Source organism: Perca fluviatilis, chromosome 20 (assembly GCF_010015445.1).
Source record: "Perca fluviatilis chromosome 20, GENO_Pfluv_1.0, whole genome shotgun sequence".
Lineage (NCBI taxonomy): Eukaryota > Metazoa > Chordata > Actinopteri > Perciformes > Percidae > Perca > Perca fluviatilis.
Genome location: NC_053131.1, coordinates 30706701 through 30721427, shown reverse-complemented (window position 1 = coordinate 30721427; position 14727 = coordinate 30706701). Strand labels below are relative to the sequence as shown.

The 14727-nt window shown below is 41.5% G+C and overlaps 2 protein-coding genes across 2 annotated transcripts in view; one reads left to right on the top strand and one right to left on the bottom strand.

Moving 5' to 3' along the window:
* The window catches only part of LOC120549389 (glutamyl aminopeptidase), a 28900-nt gene extending 22275 nt beyond the window's left edge, over positions 1-6625 (top strand). Inside the window, exons 18-20 of the mRNA XM_039786273.1 lie at positions 3373-3513; positions 3587-3668; positions 4766-6625. Of these exons, the coding sequence (XP_039642207.1) occupies positions 3373-3513; positions 3587-3668; positions 4766-4912 (370 nt within the window). The 3' untranslated portion in view covers positions 4913-6625. The remainder of the gene's footprint in view (positions 1-3372; positions 3514-3586; positions 3669-4765) is intronic.
* Positions 6626-7314: 689 nt separating this feature from the next.
* Positions 7315-14727, bottom strand: rrh (retinal pigment epithelium-derived rhodopsin homolog). Its single transcript, XM_039786272.1, has 7 exons — positions 14408-14727; positions 12294-12484; positions 11897-11996; positions 11159-11312; positions 9807-9975; positions 8518-8696; positions 7315-7607 (listed from the first exon to the last, which is right to left on the bottom strand). Exons 1-7 carry the CDS (start codon positions 14517-14519, stop codon positions 7502-7504), a joined length of 1011 nt encoding a protein of 336 aa, XP_039642206.1. The 5' UTR covers positions 14520-14727; the 3' UTR covers positions 7315-7501.

Here is a 14727-nt window from a genome sequence, read left to right as displayed (position 1 = left end):
AAACCATTACTGATGGCTGCATTCCACTTAGGAGAGGTCCTGGTATTAAACCATTACTGATGGCTGCATTCCACTTAGGAGAGACCCTGGTATTAAACCATTACTGATGGCTGCATTCCACTTAGGAGAGGCCCTGGTATTAAACCATTACTGATGGCTGCATTCCACTTAGGAGAGGTCCTGGTATTAAACCATTACTGATGGCTGCATTCCACTTAGGAGAGGTCCTGGTATTGTACATGCTGACTCACTGAAATAGCTTAGTGGGACACTTGATGGAATTGAGCCATTGTTAAGGTTATCAATTTCAGCTGTGCTTTTCCAACTATGACAAAATAGTCAAAATGTCTGCTGCGAAAAAGGTCCATTGTTATGGTTATATTTAATGTTTTTTTTTGTTAATGCCTTTAATGCTGACGTTTAAAATAAAGCACTAATTTACCTTGATCTTCTGTAGCCTGGCACCATCGCACGCCTGCACGCGCCTGCTCTCTAGTGAGATGGCTGGAACTGCTTCTCTTTCACTAGGCCTCCGATGTTGGATGGCGCTGATGATGCTGATGATACTCGCTGAGTTGATTTTCCAGGTTTTGGTCTGTCAGTCTTGAGCGGAACCGAGATTTTGCAAGAGTCAGTTTTGAGAAGAATTGCTCACAGTAGTAAGTTGTGCCAAACAAGGACGCAAATCTCAGTGCATGTCTCCTGAGACCAGGAAATCCTTCAGCATGCACATACAGTTTATAAAACTCAAGCAGAGGGAGGTTGTTGTACTTTGCTTTGAGCTCGTCATTGCTTTGCAGCTCAGTGATTTCGTGTTGCAGGTTCTCAGGCACGTCAGCTGGTTCCACATTAAATGTTGAGTTCCTTTACCTTACTTTTCATGTCCTGAAACCTCTCACCGAAAGCATGAAGGAGTTTGGCGCACTCAGCTGCATATTCAGATGTTACAGCAGGCTTCTGGTCTTGCAAAGTAGGAAAATGCACGCTGTTGCCCTTTACACAGGGCAGCTTTAATTTAGCTTCAAATGATTTCACATTGGAGACCAGAGTGCTGACTTGCTGGTTGGGACCTTGGAGTTTGACATTCAGCTCAGAAAGGTGTTTGGTAATGTCCACCATGAATGCCAAATCACACAGCCACTTGCCATCACTGAGTTCATTAACAGGCTTGCCCTTCATATCCATGAATTGTTTTACTTCTTCCCTCAATTTCTAAAACCGTGCGAGCATCTCTCCACGACTCAGCCATCGAACCTCACAGTGGTACACCAGAGCTCCATATTCCGACTCAAGCTCACTCAAAAGTTCCTTGAACTGGCGGCTATTCAGCCCTCTACTTTTGATAAAATTGATCGTGGAAATGACGGTCGACCCTACATTACTGAGCTTCAGGGAATGCGCACACAAATTCTCTTGATGTATGATACAGTGGCACACCACTATCTCACTCGGATCAATATTTTGACGGCTCAATTCTCTTCGGATAAATGCGGTTAATCCCCTTTGACCGCCGACCATGGCTGTGGCTCCGTCCGTCGCAAGGCCGTTTAACTTTTCAAATGGAAGTTCAAACTGGTTCATAGCTGACATAACTTGCCCAAATAAATCTTCACCTTTAGTAGTGCCATGCATGGCTTGCAGTGAAAGCAAGTCCTCCGTTGTATCGAACTCCGAAGTAATCCCACGCACAAAAATGGCTAATTGGGTAGTATTTGTACTAGTATTTTAGTATGTTTGTTGTTTCATCACAGGCTAGCGAAAAAAACTAAAAATTCTGTGTTGTGTCCTTCAGTGTTTTTTCAATATCCACTGCCATATCTGTAATCCGATCACAGAAAGTTCTTCGCGATAAACTCACGCTTTGGAACAATTTCACTTTGTCACTCCTTCACAAATTCCCCATCTGAATAAGGTTTCAGCTTCTTGGCGATTACCTCACTCACCACATAACTTGCATGTACAACGTTATCTCTGTCCAAATTCGGTCTGGTGAAAGCTGCCTGTTGGGCAAACCAACTTCGCAGAAGTGCGTTTGTTTTATCTCTGCGTACCTGCCCTTGCAACTCACTTATCCTAGCATGTTTAGTACTGTAGTGACTTTCCAGGTTGGCCTTTTTCAGTACAGCGAGCGACTCTCCACACACAAGGCAAACTGGCCTGCCCCTCACTTCAACAAAGAAGTATTCTTCGGCCCATTTTTCTTGGAAAACACGACGTTCATTATCCACCTTTCTCTTCTTGACGGATGCCATGCTAGCCGTCAGCGCAGCGGTTAGATTTAGTCTGTGACTGTGACACTGCGTGATGTGTTTAGGGCACGTGACGTGACTCTCAACATTTGAAACGAAAAGGAAATTAAATTATTTTTCTCCTTTATTTCGGACAAAAGTAATCGCCTATGCTTATAATTTGCACTTTATTTTTTTAGGATTATTTGAAAATATATATTTTTTTCTTGAGCTACTTTTTCCCCCCGCCGGTCGATCCCCACCCTAGCTTTAGAGGGTTAATCAACATTTCTGTAAATGCACCAGTCTTAGCCAGTCAGCTGCTTTTCAAATGTAGTCCTAGTTACCTAGCATGCATCTCTTTATGGTGGAAGGATATCGGAGCAAACACGGAGAGAACATGCAAACTCCACATAGAAAGGCCCTACCCGGACGGGGGATCCAACTGTGTGAAGCCTGGCATCTCCTAGCAAAGAGATATTTAATAATTTTTTTGTGTCATGTGATGAATGTGTCTATTATAATGGCACCAGAGATGAGCCAATAGTAGATGGACACTGGGACACCCTGTTGTTACCTGTAGATGTGAGGCTTCAAATACATTTGGTTTTGGGATTTGGCTTCACTTTAAAGCTCTACTTGGCTTAATCACCCAAAAATTCCGTGGCTGAGATCTTTGAACACAGAGACATTGCTATTTGAGCAGTCAGACGGGTTTAAACAAGGCTAGCTTACCTCTCAATTTATTTGAGATCAAACTGAGCCGGTTAAATTTCTAAATGCATCATTTTAGCCCTTCATACAAACTAAAACAGCAAGCAAAAGACAGAATTTTTACGGTTTACGGTTTCCAGGGTGTAAATCTCAAATAAAAAAATTGGCTCAGTGTTTCGATGTGCACAGCAAGTTTTTGTAAAACCATGACGTCAGCCAGCCTAATGAGGGCAGATGCTAGATCACACCCAATACAAGTGTCGACTTCAACACTTGGGCTTCCCTTCCCGTCCATCATTGCAGCCGAAGACTGAGTGTTACTTTTTACTTTTTACCGTGATAAATCACCAACAAAAGCTTCTTAACCGAAAACTACACAACTGGACATGCTCCAGAATGTGAAGAGAATAACCTGTGCTCTGTCAACTAGGCTCCTGGAGGCTACTAAAGATGAGACTGTAGTGAGGAGTCAGGATCTGTTCACTGTGGTGCGATACGTTTCCAACAACCCACTGGGGCAAGTCATGGCCTGGGACTGGACCACACTCAACTGGGACTACCTGGTCAACAGGTCAGTGCAACAAGGTCTATGACTATGTTGTATTTTGCTGATCATGGTACTAAATTTTCTTTTTTAACGACAGGTACACCATCAACGACAGGAACCTTGGTCGCCTACTGGGTCGACTCAGCACCACCTACAACACAGAGCTCCAGCTGTGGAAGGTTGGCACTGTCCTTTGTGTAACTTCCTTGCACTTTGGTTATCATTATTTAAAAACTACTGGTGTCTTTTTTTTTAGCTTTTTGATTTGAACATGTTTGGTTTTAAGCAGTTTTCTGCTTAAAGCTGAAGAGCGGGTTATTGTAAATTTATCTTCACGGTAACATGAACAGTTGTAATTATTCTATTATTATTATTCTATTTCTTAAAGAAAAACTCCGCTAAAAATCTTTCTTTAAGTAATAAATACTCCCAGTTGGCCTCAAAGGTGACTGGTCAGCTCGTATTATATATTACGTCACAGGGGATTACAGTCTTTGGCAAGTTTTTCTTGCAGGATAAATGAATCCAACGATCCATAGAAACTTCCCAAACCCATCACTTCTCTGATATGCTCAGTATGTTTCTAACACAGATAACTTTGTCAAAATATGGTTGAATACACTGTTTCTGTGATGTCCTGTTGCCTGCCATAACCCTTTAATGTGTTCAAGCCCATTTCCAATTTTTCCAAATCGAGGCACCAATCACAACCGTTGAGGCGGGCTTTACACGATGACCATAGCGCAGCGACGGCGAGCAGCTTTTTGTTTACATTCAACATGACGGCCACCGAAGCGCAGCAACCCGTGGATGCCGCTGTCGCTGCTATGTCACCCGAATCTTTAGTCTGATTGGTTGAAGGACTATCCAATTGCGCCCAGAGACATTTGAGCGGCGTCCGTTGGTGACGCCCCTTTGGAAATGGGCTGTGAATGAAGCTTGCCCTGACCCACTCTCAGTTACAACTGAGAAGGGTTTGGTTTCAACCAGGCTAGTTTTTAAGTCATATTTTGGAGGAAATTATTATTTTATTATTATTATAATAAAATACAAACTGAATGCATTGAAACGTTTGTATGGTCATTGTGATACTTTTGACCAATTGTTAAAAGTTGGACCATTGCAGTTATGAATTAAGGCCTTTTTTGGATGAGTATTATGATTGCTGAACTGTAGATACGTTTGGTTTTGTGACATAGTTGGATTCAAAGCAAGTAGAGGTTGACAGTTTTTTTTCAGGCTTCCTGAAACATATTTCTCCGTGCTGTTCTTGTAGATGGAGAATTTCTTCGGACTAACACCAAATGCCGGTGCTGGGGAGATGCCTCGGCAGCAGGCGCTGGAGACCGTGAGGAACAACATTGAATGGATCAGGATGAATGAAAACGAGATCAGAGGGTGGCTGGAGACCAACTTGGCCTGAAACGGCACCAGCTTTAAACACTGCAGGGATACAGAGATGCTGTACCGGTACAAAACCAGAGAATCCACAATCCCCTGTTGATACATTTTGTCACTGTCGGTCAGAAACCTGGTATCTCCATAAACATTTTACGTCTGTCTGTGGGTTTAACAAATATTTAAACAGTGACGAGGCGATTCCCGATGACTTTGTTTAAAGTGAATAACTGTTTAGGACATACAAGGTTTTCACCCGACGGCGATAAGATTTCCTTTCCGTAAGTCCAGGGTGAGGTTGGGTTTGTGTTCTTTTTGGAGGGCCAAAGCAGGGGACTGTTGATCTGAATTACCTATTGAAAAACAAATAATCTTACTTGTAAGTAATGATATTCATAGGAAGCTTCATGAACCATTTTCTTTATTGTCTGAGCCCACTAGATGGCGCTCTCTGTTCAACAAATGGTTGAAAGCACACTGAATTGCCATTCCTTACAAATACAAATACAGATAGTGATTCATGAAGCTTTGTTTGGCTTCTACTGCAATATAAACTGACTCTGATAGTTATTGATCCCCATACTGTGGCCTTAAGGTCCGTCCACACTGCTGAACGATAACTATAACAATGTGAGCATCCACACTGATGAACGATAACGTTCTGTAAACAGGGGTGTCAGGCAAGCACGCAGTGCGCGCTCCAGCGATGTGAGATTGCAGGAATGTCTGTAGTAATATCCTATAGCCTATATTCGTGGATTCAGGTACATTTTAGGAACCAAAAAAGTCTACCGGCAGTCCCTGGGGCGCGGAGCATGCTGCCTTTTTCTGGCAACAGCGGGCACACAGCGCTACATAGAGCCGGAGATCAGAGTAGGTGGGCGGGTGTCAGATCTGCATGAGCACCGGAACAAAAACACAGACAGTGTGATAATAACACCCAAAACACAAGATTCAATCACAGTGAATTTGAATTATCAGTGGTTTCTGTGACATGAGACATAGTTAAGAAGTTTAAAATACACAGAGCTGAAGGATCGTAGCCCCGTAGAGATCGGAAAACTCACGTCAAGTCACTACTGCACCTGTGTGAAAACAAATCTCTCCGCAGTGCCTCTCTCCGCCTTGCCATGTTGTAAATTCAGATGGATTCTGATTGGCTGTCAGTGTTTCTATCGTTCATCAAATCGTCTCTAAAAGTGATCCCAACGATATCGTTCGCCACTGTCGTTGTCGTTATAGTTGTGGTGTGGACTCCGCCATCCACTGGAGTAAAACGTTTTTTGAAACTATATATTTATAGTCATCGTTATAGTTATCGTTCTTGGTGACGGCCCTTTACAGTTCAACATCACCATCATGTGGCTGGGAAGGCATCAGCTGCCCTTTTTATTTCATGAAGCCCTTTCCATTTTCGGTTCATTTCTGATCTTGTGCTCATCACATGAAGGATATTTGTGTATCCCTTTTTGTCCCTGTACTTTAAACATTTTTTATTAAGAATTCATCAATATATTTTTGTAAATTTTTAACTTGTGGCATTGATTTATCCTCAGAGAGTGCAACCATGATCCTTCCCTTGGTGGGCAGCACACAAAGACTCAAAGTACACCCCACTCTCTGTGCACTAGTAATTTTTTTGTATTGATGATCAATAATGCAAGTGTAGAAGTCTTTACTTGCTGGAGATGAAGAGTTGAATGTATAAATATTTACTAAAATTACTTTGTATGCATCATTACCTTTATTTCTTTGTCTCTCCATATGTTTTCTTTAGCGCTCGCAGCTGTCTGTACAACTCTTGATTGTTGGATTGGAGCGCGAAGAGCATGTTTGCATGTGGAGTATGTTTTATGAGCTCATGAGTACTGACATAAACCTAGTCTATATCCACGATGTTCCACTTCCGGGATTGCTTCCTTGCCGCTGGAAATTCCGCCGGATGTCCTTCTCTTTGGCTGGATGTCCGTTACCTTCCGCTTTCTTTGTGTTGGCATTCTAACCTCCAGTGGATTTCTGAGGACTATGGTTAGCTGCTCCTCAGATCTCTGCAGGGTAAATCCAGACAGCTAGCTAGACTATCTGTCCAATCTGAGTTTTCTGTTGCACAACTAAAACAACTTTTGAACGTACACATGTTCCACCAAAACAAGTTCCTTCCTGAGGCTATTTTGCAGAGGCACCATGAGGATTGTGATTGGTTTAAAGAAATGCCAATAAACCAGAGCACGTTTTTCTCCCATCCCGGAATGCTGTGTGGACTAGCCAGAATGTAATCCTAATGTATGTGATGAAAGAGCTGGCACTTCTGTATCAGCATAGAACATGTGAAATCAAAGCAATGGATTTTCCTATTCTTGCGTTGGCCTTTTCTAACACAGGATATGCTTCTGTCAAGCAGTTGAAGAATGCATACAGATACACAGAAAGCTTTCCATTGTCAGTTTGTTATTGAAGTAACTAGAATGCAAACAATGACTACAATGTCACAGGAGGTGGAATGTAAGGAGAAAAACACTGACAGTGATTCTTGTTATTTCATCATATTAATCTTCTACACATTGTTTTAATGTCAGGGTGTATTAATACAATGAGATACCGATGCAATTTCACCTCACTGGGTCAGGGGTTGTTGGGAGGTTGTCATGGGAACCTGAGTATTGATGGTGATTCTCTGCCTGGTTTGACATCGGATCATCCCAATGATGGCTCTTCTGAACCTGCAGGGAGAGATGGTCCACTTACTATCACAGCAAAATGCAGTACAGCTTTAAGGTGGCTTTCACAACTGCCTCATTTAGTTCGGCTGAATCACGCTTGAGTTCGTTTTCCCCCTCGGTGCGGTTCGTTTGGGCACATGTGAATGCAGCAATCGCACTCGGATGGGCACTTAAAGCGGACCAAACAATCGTACCGAGACCTCAAATAAGAGGTGGTCTCAGTACGCTTACAATCGAACTCTGGAGTGGTTTGTTCGTGGTGAGAATGTGAGCCAACCTGGAACCGCCCTAACTATGTGTACTCCGCAAGTCCGAGCTAAATGTCTCCTCTGGTCAGGTGTGCTTTGCAATTTGTGTTGCGTCAGAGCAGAAAACTGTAGCAGCTTGCTAGTTTCTCTCACCGAAAATAGCCAGCAGTCCTTCGCATCTCCGTGATCAAACCAGCCGCCGCCAAAGTTGGAGACAGACACCGGCAGAGCAGAGCGAAGTCTCGGTGAGCAGAGCAGACGTTGTAACGTCGCTCGCGAAACAATGTCTGATTATTGAAATGAAATAAGCTGGTTTGACCATTGAGATACAAGGAATACACACTAGTCCAGAACACAGGACCTTGTTCCCGCCCCAGACACATCTGACCAATATGAGGAGTGAACGTTCTTGCGTGGTTTGTAGCGATGCATTTGGTTTGCTTGAATTTTTGTATGTGCGACACAAAACCGAACCAAGGGGATATCACTACATGTTTACAAACTCATCAGCTGATTCCGACCAGAGCAAACGAACTATAGGTGAAAAAAAAAAAAAAAAAGCCCTGAAAAATTAAAATAACACACATCCCCTTTCAGATGTAAGAACTACATTTGCACACACAACTATTACCAAAGCAAAATGATGCAGAAAAAAAACTCACTTTTTGTTGGCAGCAACATAAATGCAGGGGTTGTAAAAGGTGGAGGACTTGGCAAAGAGTGGAGCGATGATGGCCATGGGGGCAGGGATGGTCTTGGGGTCACCGAATGATGCCCAGAGACACACGATGGAGTACGGAGACCAGGCCACCAGGAACATGACAATCATTACCATGGACATCTGCCGGCCACAAACACAACAACACAGCATCCATATAATATGAGCGGAATATTGTATATAGTATAAAGGACAGAGTTACATTAAGGACATAGTAGTGATGGCCTCATGAAACTTGGTATTTCTTTATTTTCTGAGCCCACTAGATGGCGTTCTTGGTTTAAAGAAAAAGGTTCAAGGAATGACAATTCAGTGTGCTTTCAACCCTTTGCTGAACAGAGAGCGCCATCTAGTGGGCTCAGACAATAAAGAAAATGGTTCACAAAGGTTCACGAGGCTTCATTTGGCTGTCATTAGGAGATAGATGCATGAATGAAAAAATGAATAATTTTATTTCGAACAACATACAAAAAATAAATAAACAAAAAACTTAAAATACAAGACCCAAAGTATTTCACTTTGAGAAAAAGCAAGAATAAGCAAAAATAAATAAATACTCTTGTCTGAAAAGGAGTGTGAAGAAGCAAAATGCTTTTATGGTCCTACCATTTTTTAAATGTCCGTACCCTTATCAAAGTGCTTTCAATATATTGTTTTTCAATAAACAACCATACAAGCCTATAACCGAAAACCTCGTCAAAATTCAGTTTTTGCAGATCACTTAATCGATCAAGTTACTATTCCATAATTTTCTTAATTAAATAATTTGTTCATGTGCCATCCTTAAGCTACTGTCCATCCATTATATTTCTCAAGCATAATTAGCTTCTAAATAGATCAGAACAAAACTGAAAAATTTTAATACAAAATGATACACTACCCATCAATAATTTGAACATCTCTACTCATGAGGTCCAACCTCCCTCCTCTTTACTGTACCTTTCCAGAATTGCTCTTTTGTATTTCATTTTAAACTGTATGACATTTTTACTCAATTTGATTTCGTCTTCCAAACTATTCCAAAGAGTCACCCCACGAATAGAAACACACTTGCTTTTAAGAGTAGTGCCGGCATACGGTTTTGGCATTTGCCAACTGCCTCTGTTTAAGTTTTCCAGATCAAAAAGACCCACATTAAGGTTATTTTCAAATTAAGTTTAAAATACAGATGCTACATCAAAGCTGCATGCTAACTCAGCCGATTAGAAGAAGGAAGAATGGCTCCGTTTTCACCTTGGTGACATCCATCTGATCGGACCAGTCGATGTTGATGCTGTCCAGGCAGTTGCTGGCTTTGTATCTCTTCGCAGTGACGGACACGTTGTAGTAGCAGTAAAACATGACGAACAGAGGCAACACAAAGTTCACAGCAATTACAGCCATGGTGTAAGAGACGAAGGAGCTGTGGAGGAAAAGCAGAGTCAGTCATAGCGTCTGCTCAAAGAACAATAAACTGGGTTATGTTTTATCTTGGGTCTGGCTGACATTCAAATCCTAATCATTTGCATTCAATTACTATTACTGGTACATTTGTTCTCCCAATTTTGTCGCATCCTAGGAGGCGGACTGTCTGCTTTTGTTCCGTTAAAACTGTTTCTGTGAGTTCTATTTTAACTTATGATGCTGCTGTGACTTGCCTAACTGCCTGCTCTATGACAGAAAGGCCCCAAGTTATCAGATGAGCTGATAAAGAGCTTAAGCTAATACATTCTTTACAGTTCAGCAGTGTAACCACAAACTGTAAAAATAATGGACGAAGCTTCCGGGGACTGAAAAGTGAAGCCAATGCTAAAGTGCCTTAATCCTGCATTCTATCTAATATCCAGCAGGGGGTGACACCACTGGCTCCAAAAAAGAAGACTGTATCTAGAGAAGTCTATGAGAAAATGACAAAAGTGGATAAAGACATGAGGAATCAGCAGGAAGAATGGGGAGACTGTGGGATCCTGACACTAACGATATGCCTGACGTAACTCGTGTTAGCTGAACAGCAGCTTTTAGGCATTTTTCTGTTGTTTGCTAGCAGAGGCACGTTCACTCAATACAAGTCAATGGAGAGTTGTTTTCCCCTGCGGTGGGCTTGGCTTTCTCAGTGTCACGCAATGTGCTCTGTCTCTATTGCCGTCAATTGTGAAAAATGCGTTAACATCTGTAGGTTATCGATAGTCTATATCGACAATGTTCCACTTCCGGGATTGTTCAGGTGTCCCACACCTTCCACTTTCTTTGTGTTGGCATTCTAAACTGGATTTGTGAGGACTATGGTTAACTGCTCCTCAGATCTCTGCAGGGTAAATCCAGACAGCTAGTTAGACTATCTGTCCAATCTGAGTTTTCTGTTGAACGACTAAAATGAACACGTTCCACCAAAACAAGTTCCTTCCCGAGGCTATTTGCAGCGGCTACGGGGCTACGTCTGGCGCTTAGCCCCACCCAAGACGATTGTGATTGGTTTAAAGAAATGACAATAAACCAGAGCACGTTTTTCTCCCAGTCCAAAATGCTGTGTGGACTAGCCAGACCCTCATCCACAGTGGAGTGGAGGAAGGTCTGACAATGCGAGACTAGTCCAATTGATAACTTACGCATCATTCTGTCTCCAGTTGATGGTGCATGTAGCTCCAGTGGGGTCGGGGGCATAACCAGACCAGCCCACTATAGGCATGCAGGACCAGAACACAGCGTTCAGCCATGCTGCCAGAATAACAAGGTTGTACGATCGCATCGTCATTTTCTGTCCTGCAAAGATAAATTACAAACATTCACACTGACGGTCAGGAAAGTCAGTAAACCGATGCTGGTTTCATTACAATATTGTCATTGTGATTATCATTACGACCAAAAAGGTTCATCCCATTGGGAACATGGGGGTGTTTCGTAACTTTCGTAGCAATCTCTCCATTACAATTGATATAGATGTACAAGTAAAGTACTGTTTGGCCCGATGGTGGCACTATAAGAAAGGTCTGGGATCACCAATAACCCTGCAGATTATGAATAGATATCAGATCACTTAAACAATTATTTTAACCCAGCCCTTGCAGACATTATTCAATATATAAATCCCTTGCTGACGTTCTGAGGAATGCCTTTGCATCTCTTCGGTCAGGACGTGTAGCTTTCATTTTTCTTTTTTCTCTCTGCCGTTTTTCTGCCTACTGTGTCCTTGGCCCAAAGGCAACATTTACACTACACTTATAATTGCAGTTATGTATCTATATACAAAAAAAAGGATTTTGAAAAGTGAGGGGGGCATGCCCCCCCCCATCCCCAGCAGAGATTTACACCCTTGTTTAGAAAGCAGAAGAGCAGTGAATAGATACCTATGTCTGGTCTGCAGATGGTGAGGTACCGGTCGATGGCCACCACAGTCAGCAGGCCGATGCTGGCCATGCCAAAAAAGATGTTGAGAGCTGCATAGATCTGGAGGCAAAAAAAAAAAAACATAACAGAAAGTTCATAAAATTTAAACAATCCGATCACGATTGCTTTGTGGGGTCGTTCGATTTATTAATTAGCTAAATATTTGCTGATCATTTTTTTATTAATGGACTAATCATTTCTATTTGTGGCAACAACTTAACAGAATTGGCAGAACATATACCGCCCCTACTATCAACATCAACTTTGGTTCTATTTACATGAGTTTTTAATGTAGAAGTAGGTTGTTTTATCGGCAAAATAATGTACACGTAAATAATGCACTCACATTCCACCCACCTGACACCCAGTGTGGCCAAATTTCCAGCTGCCGTGGATGTCTGAGGCGGCTGACATGGGGTAGCCGATACCTGCCACTCCGATGTCGGTAAAAGCCAGGTTGATTATAATAAAGTTGGTGGCAGTGCGCAACTCTTTATACTTCACAAACATTAGCAGCACCACAATGTTGCTCGATAAACTTATGACACCTGAGAAGTGAAAAGAAGACATGGAGTAAAGCAAGGACGTAACTTTGAGTTCAACATGGGGGGGTTGAGATCTTCAACTATATAGGAAGGTCCCGGAAACATGTATACATATTTTTTAAAAGCTGCAAAAAAATCCCCAAAAAATTGTCAGAAACATCAACTAGATAAAAACGCCCCAAAAATCGCCAAAAACAACTTGAAAAAGGTGACAAAAATGCCAAAAAATAATCGAAAAAGTCTATAAAAAAAGAGCAACAAAAACGTTTAAAAAACGTTTAATCTTCTACTAACAAGATGACTGCCAGCCACGCGTCACTAGTGCCAACTCAACTTTTGATTGGCCAACGGTACATTCAAATCAAATCATTCATCAAGCATATTCCGACGTGGGCAAGGGAAGGGGGGCAAGATAATGATCACAATATTGATCAGAAATGATTATTAAAACTTTTTTTTGGCCAATTGCAAGTTGGTTGTTAAATGTATTTGCCCGATGTGGCGTTTTAGGCCAATCGGGCAACCCATATTGTTGAACCCTGTTCTGATTAGCAAATATCTGGTCTATATCCACGACGATCCACTTCCGGCATTGCTCCGTTGACGACCGGATTTAACTAATTTAGGCCAGATATCTGTTGCTTGGGCTTCTTTTGTGTTGGCATTTTAAACTCCGGTGGATTTGTGAGGACTATGGTTAACTGCTCCTCAGATCTCTGCAGGGTAAATCCAGACAGCTAGCTAGACTATCTGTCCAATCTGAGTTTTCTGTTGCACGACTAAAACAACTTTTGAACGTACACATGTTCCACCAAAACAAGTTCCTTCCTGAGGCTATTTTGCAGAGGTGCCGTTGCTACGTACAGCGCTTAACATGACAATTTTGATTGGTTTAAAAAAATGCCAATAAACCAGGGTTAGGGTTAGGGTTAGGGTTAGGTTTTTCTCCCATCCCAGAATGATGTGTGGACTAGCCAGACCCTGCAGGCAGTGCGAGACCAGCATATATGTTACAACTAGTGATGCTCTTCATCAAACAAGTATAATGACATAAAAGTATAATAAAAATATGAAGAAGCCCATCTTGTTTTCAGTCTAATATATTTGGTATCCAAAGGGGCTCATGATAGAAAAGGTTTTGTAACTGCACTGACATTTTTAGAGTTAACAGGTTAAACTTGTTTATGCTGTTGATTTATATTTCACTGTCTTGATACAGTTTCCATGAGAGAGATGCAAAATTAAAATTCAGAAACAAAATCCTTTGAATGAATGGAATACAGTGCCAAGACCTGGATAAGTTACATAACGCTATCAGAACAGTTTTTCAGAGGATAACAATGGACTCATTTACTTTTACCATGAATGGCCTCGAAAGCCCAACTTCAGCGGGCTATTTATTTGATTGTCATGTTTTCTTTACCCCTCATTTTCATTGTTAAGTGAAGTTAGTTTCAAAACTAATTTCAAATATATTTCATAAAAAATAAAAACAGCTAACAGAAATAGATACTGCTACTCTGAATAACATTATCCACATTAAACCGCAACAAAACAAATTCCTCCTGAGATAGTTTTCCCATTACTCTCGAAAATCCGCAAATTTTTCATATCCTTGGGAAATGCAGCAGTATTTTGATCAAATCCATTAAAACCATTGCTTTATTCATCGGTGTTATTCTTTATGATGGATGTTCTTAATTCAACCAATAATACTTCAAATTTCCATATATCCTCCCAACGTACTATTGATAGTTTGAAACTTAATTGTGAGATGTGTTGAGTGTGCCATTGACTACTGAGAGTTACACCACTGGACACGTTTATACAGAAGAACATCAAGCAGCTAAATCACACTGCATTAACACAATATACACATTATTCATTGTCTATTGATAATGCCATTGGTGGTCTTGTATTTGTTACCTGCGGTTATAAGATATCCAGCCACTATGTTGTGCTCCAGTTGGGTAAAGGCACTTTTCCCTCCGTAAGGTGCAACATCACCTGAAATATTGACTCCAGAGTCAATCCCCATTTTCTGACGTGTTAGAAAACGACAAACAAAAATGACCCTTAATTGAAGTAAGTCTTCCCACTAACAGTCTTGGAAGGAAAATGACTCAACAATGCAATAAAACAAAAGCAAAATCTGAACAAAAGAGATGTAGAGAGTCAGTATTGCAAAATGTTTCGTCTAACTAAAATCTGTCGGGTATTGTTGTGGAGGGATGGGGTGAGGGGGA

What these genes read in the sequence shown, in the direction of transcription:
- rrh (XM_039786272.1), bottom strand. Translation starts at nt 14,519, where the DNA reads ATGGGGATTGACTCTGGAGTCAATATTTCAGGTGATGTTGCACCTTAC. An exon ending in CATCTGCAGACCAGACATAG is followed by an intron (nt 11,313 to 11,896) that starts GTATCTATTCAC and finishes TTATCTTTGCAG; the next exon opens with GACAGAAAATGACGATGCGA. An exon ending in TATGTTGCTGCCAACAAAAA is followed by an intron (nt 7,608 to 8,517) that starts GTGAGTTTTTTT and finishes CTCTCCCTGCAG; the next exon opens with GTTCAGAAGAGCCATCATTG.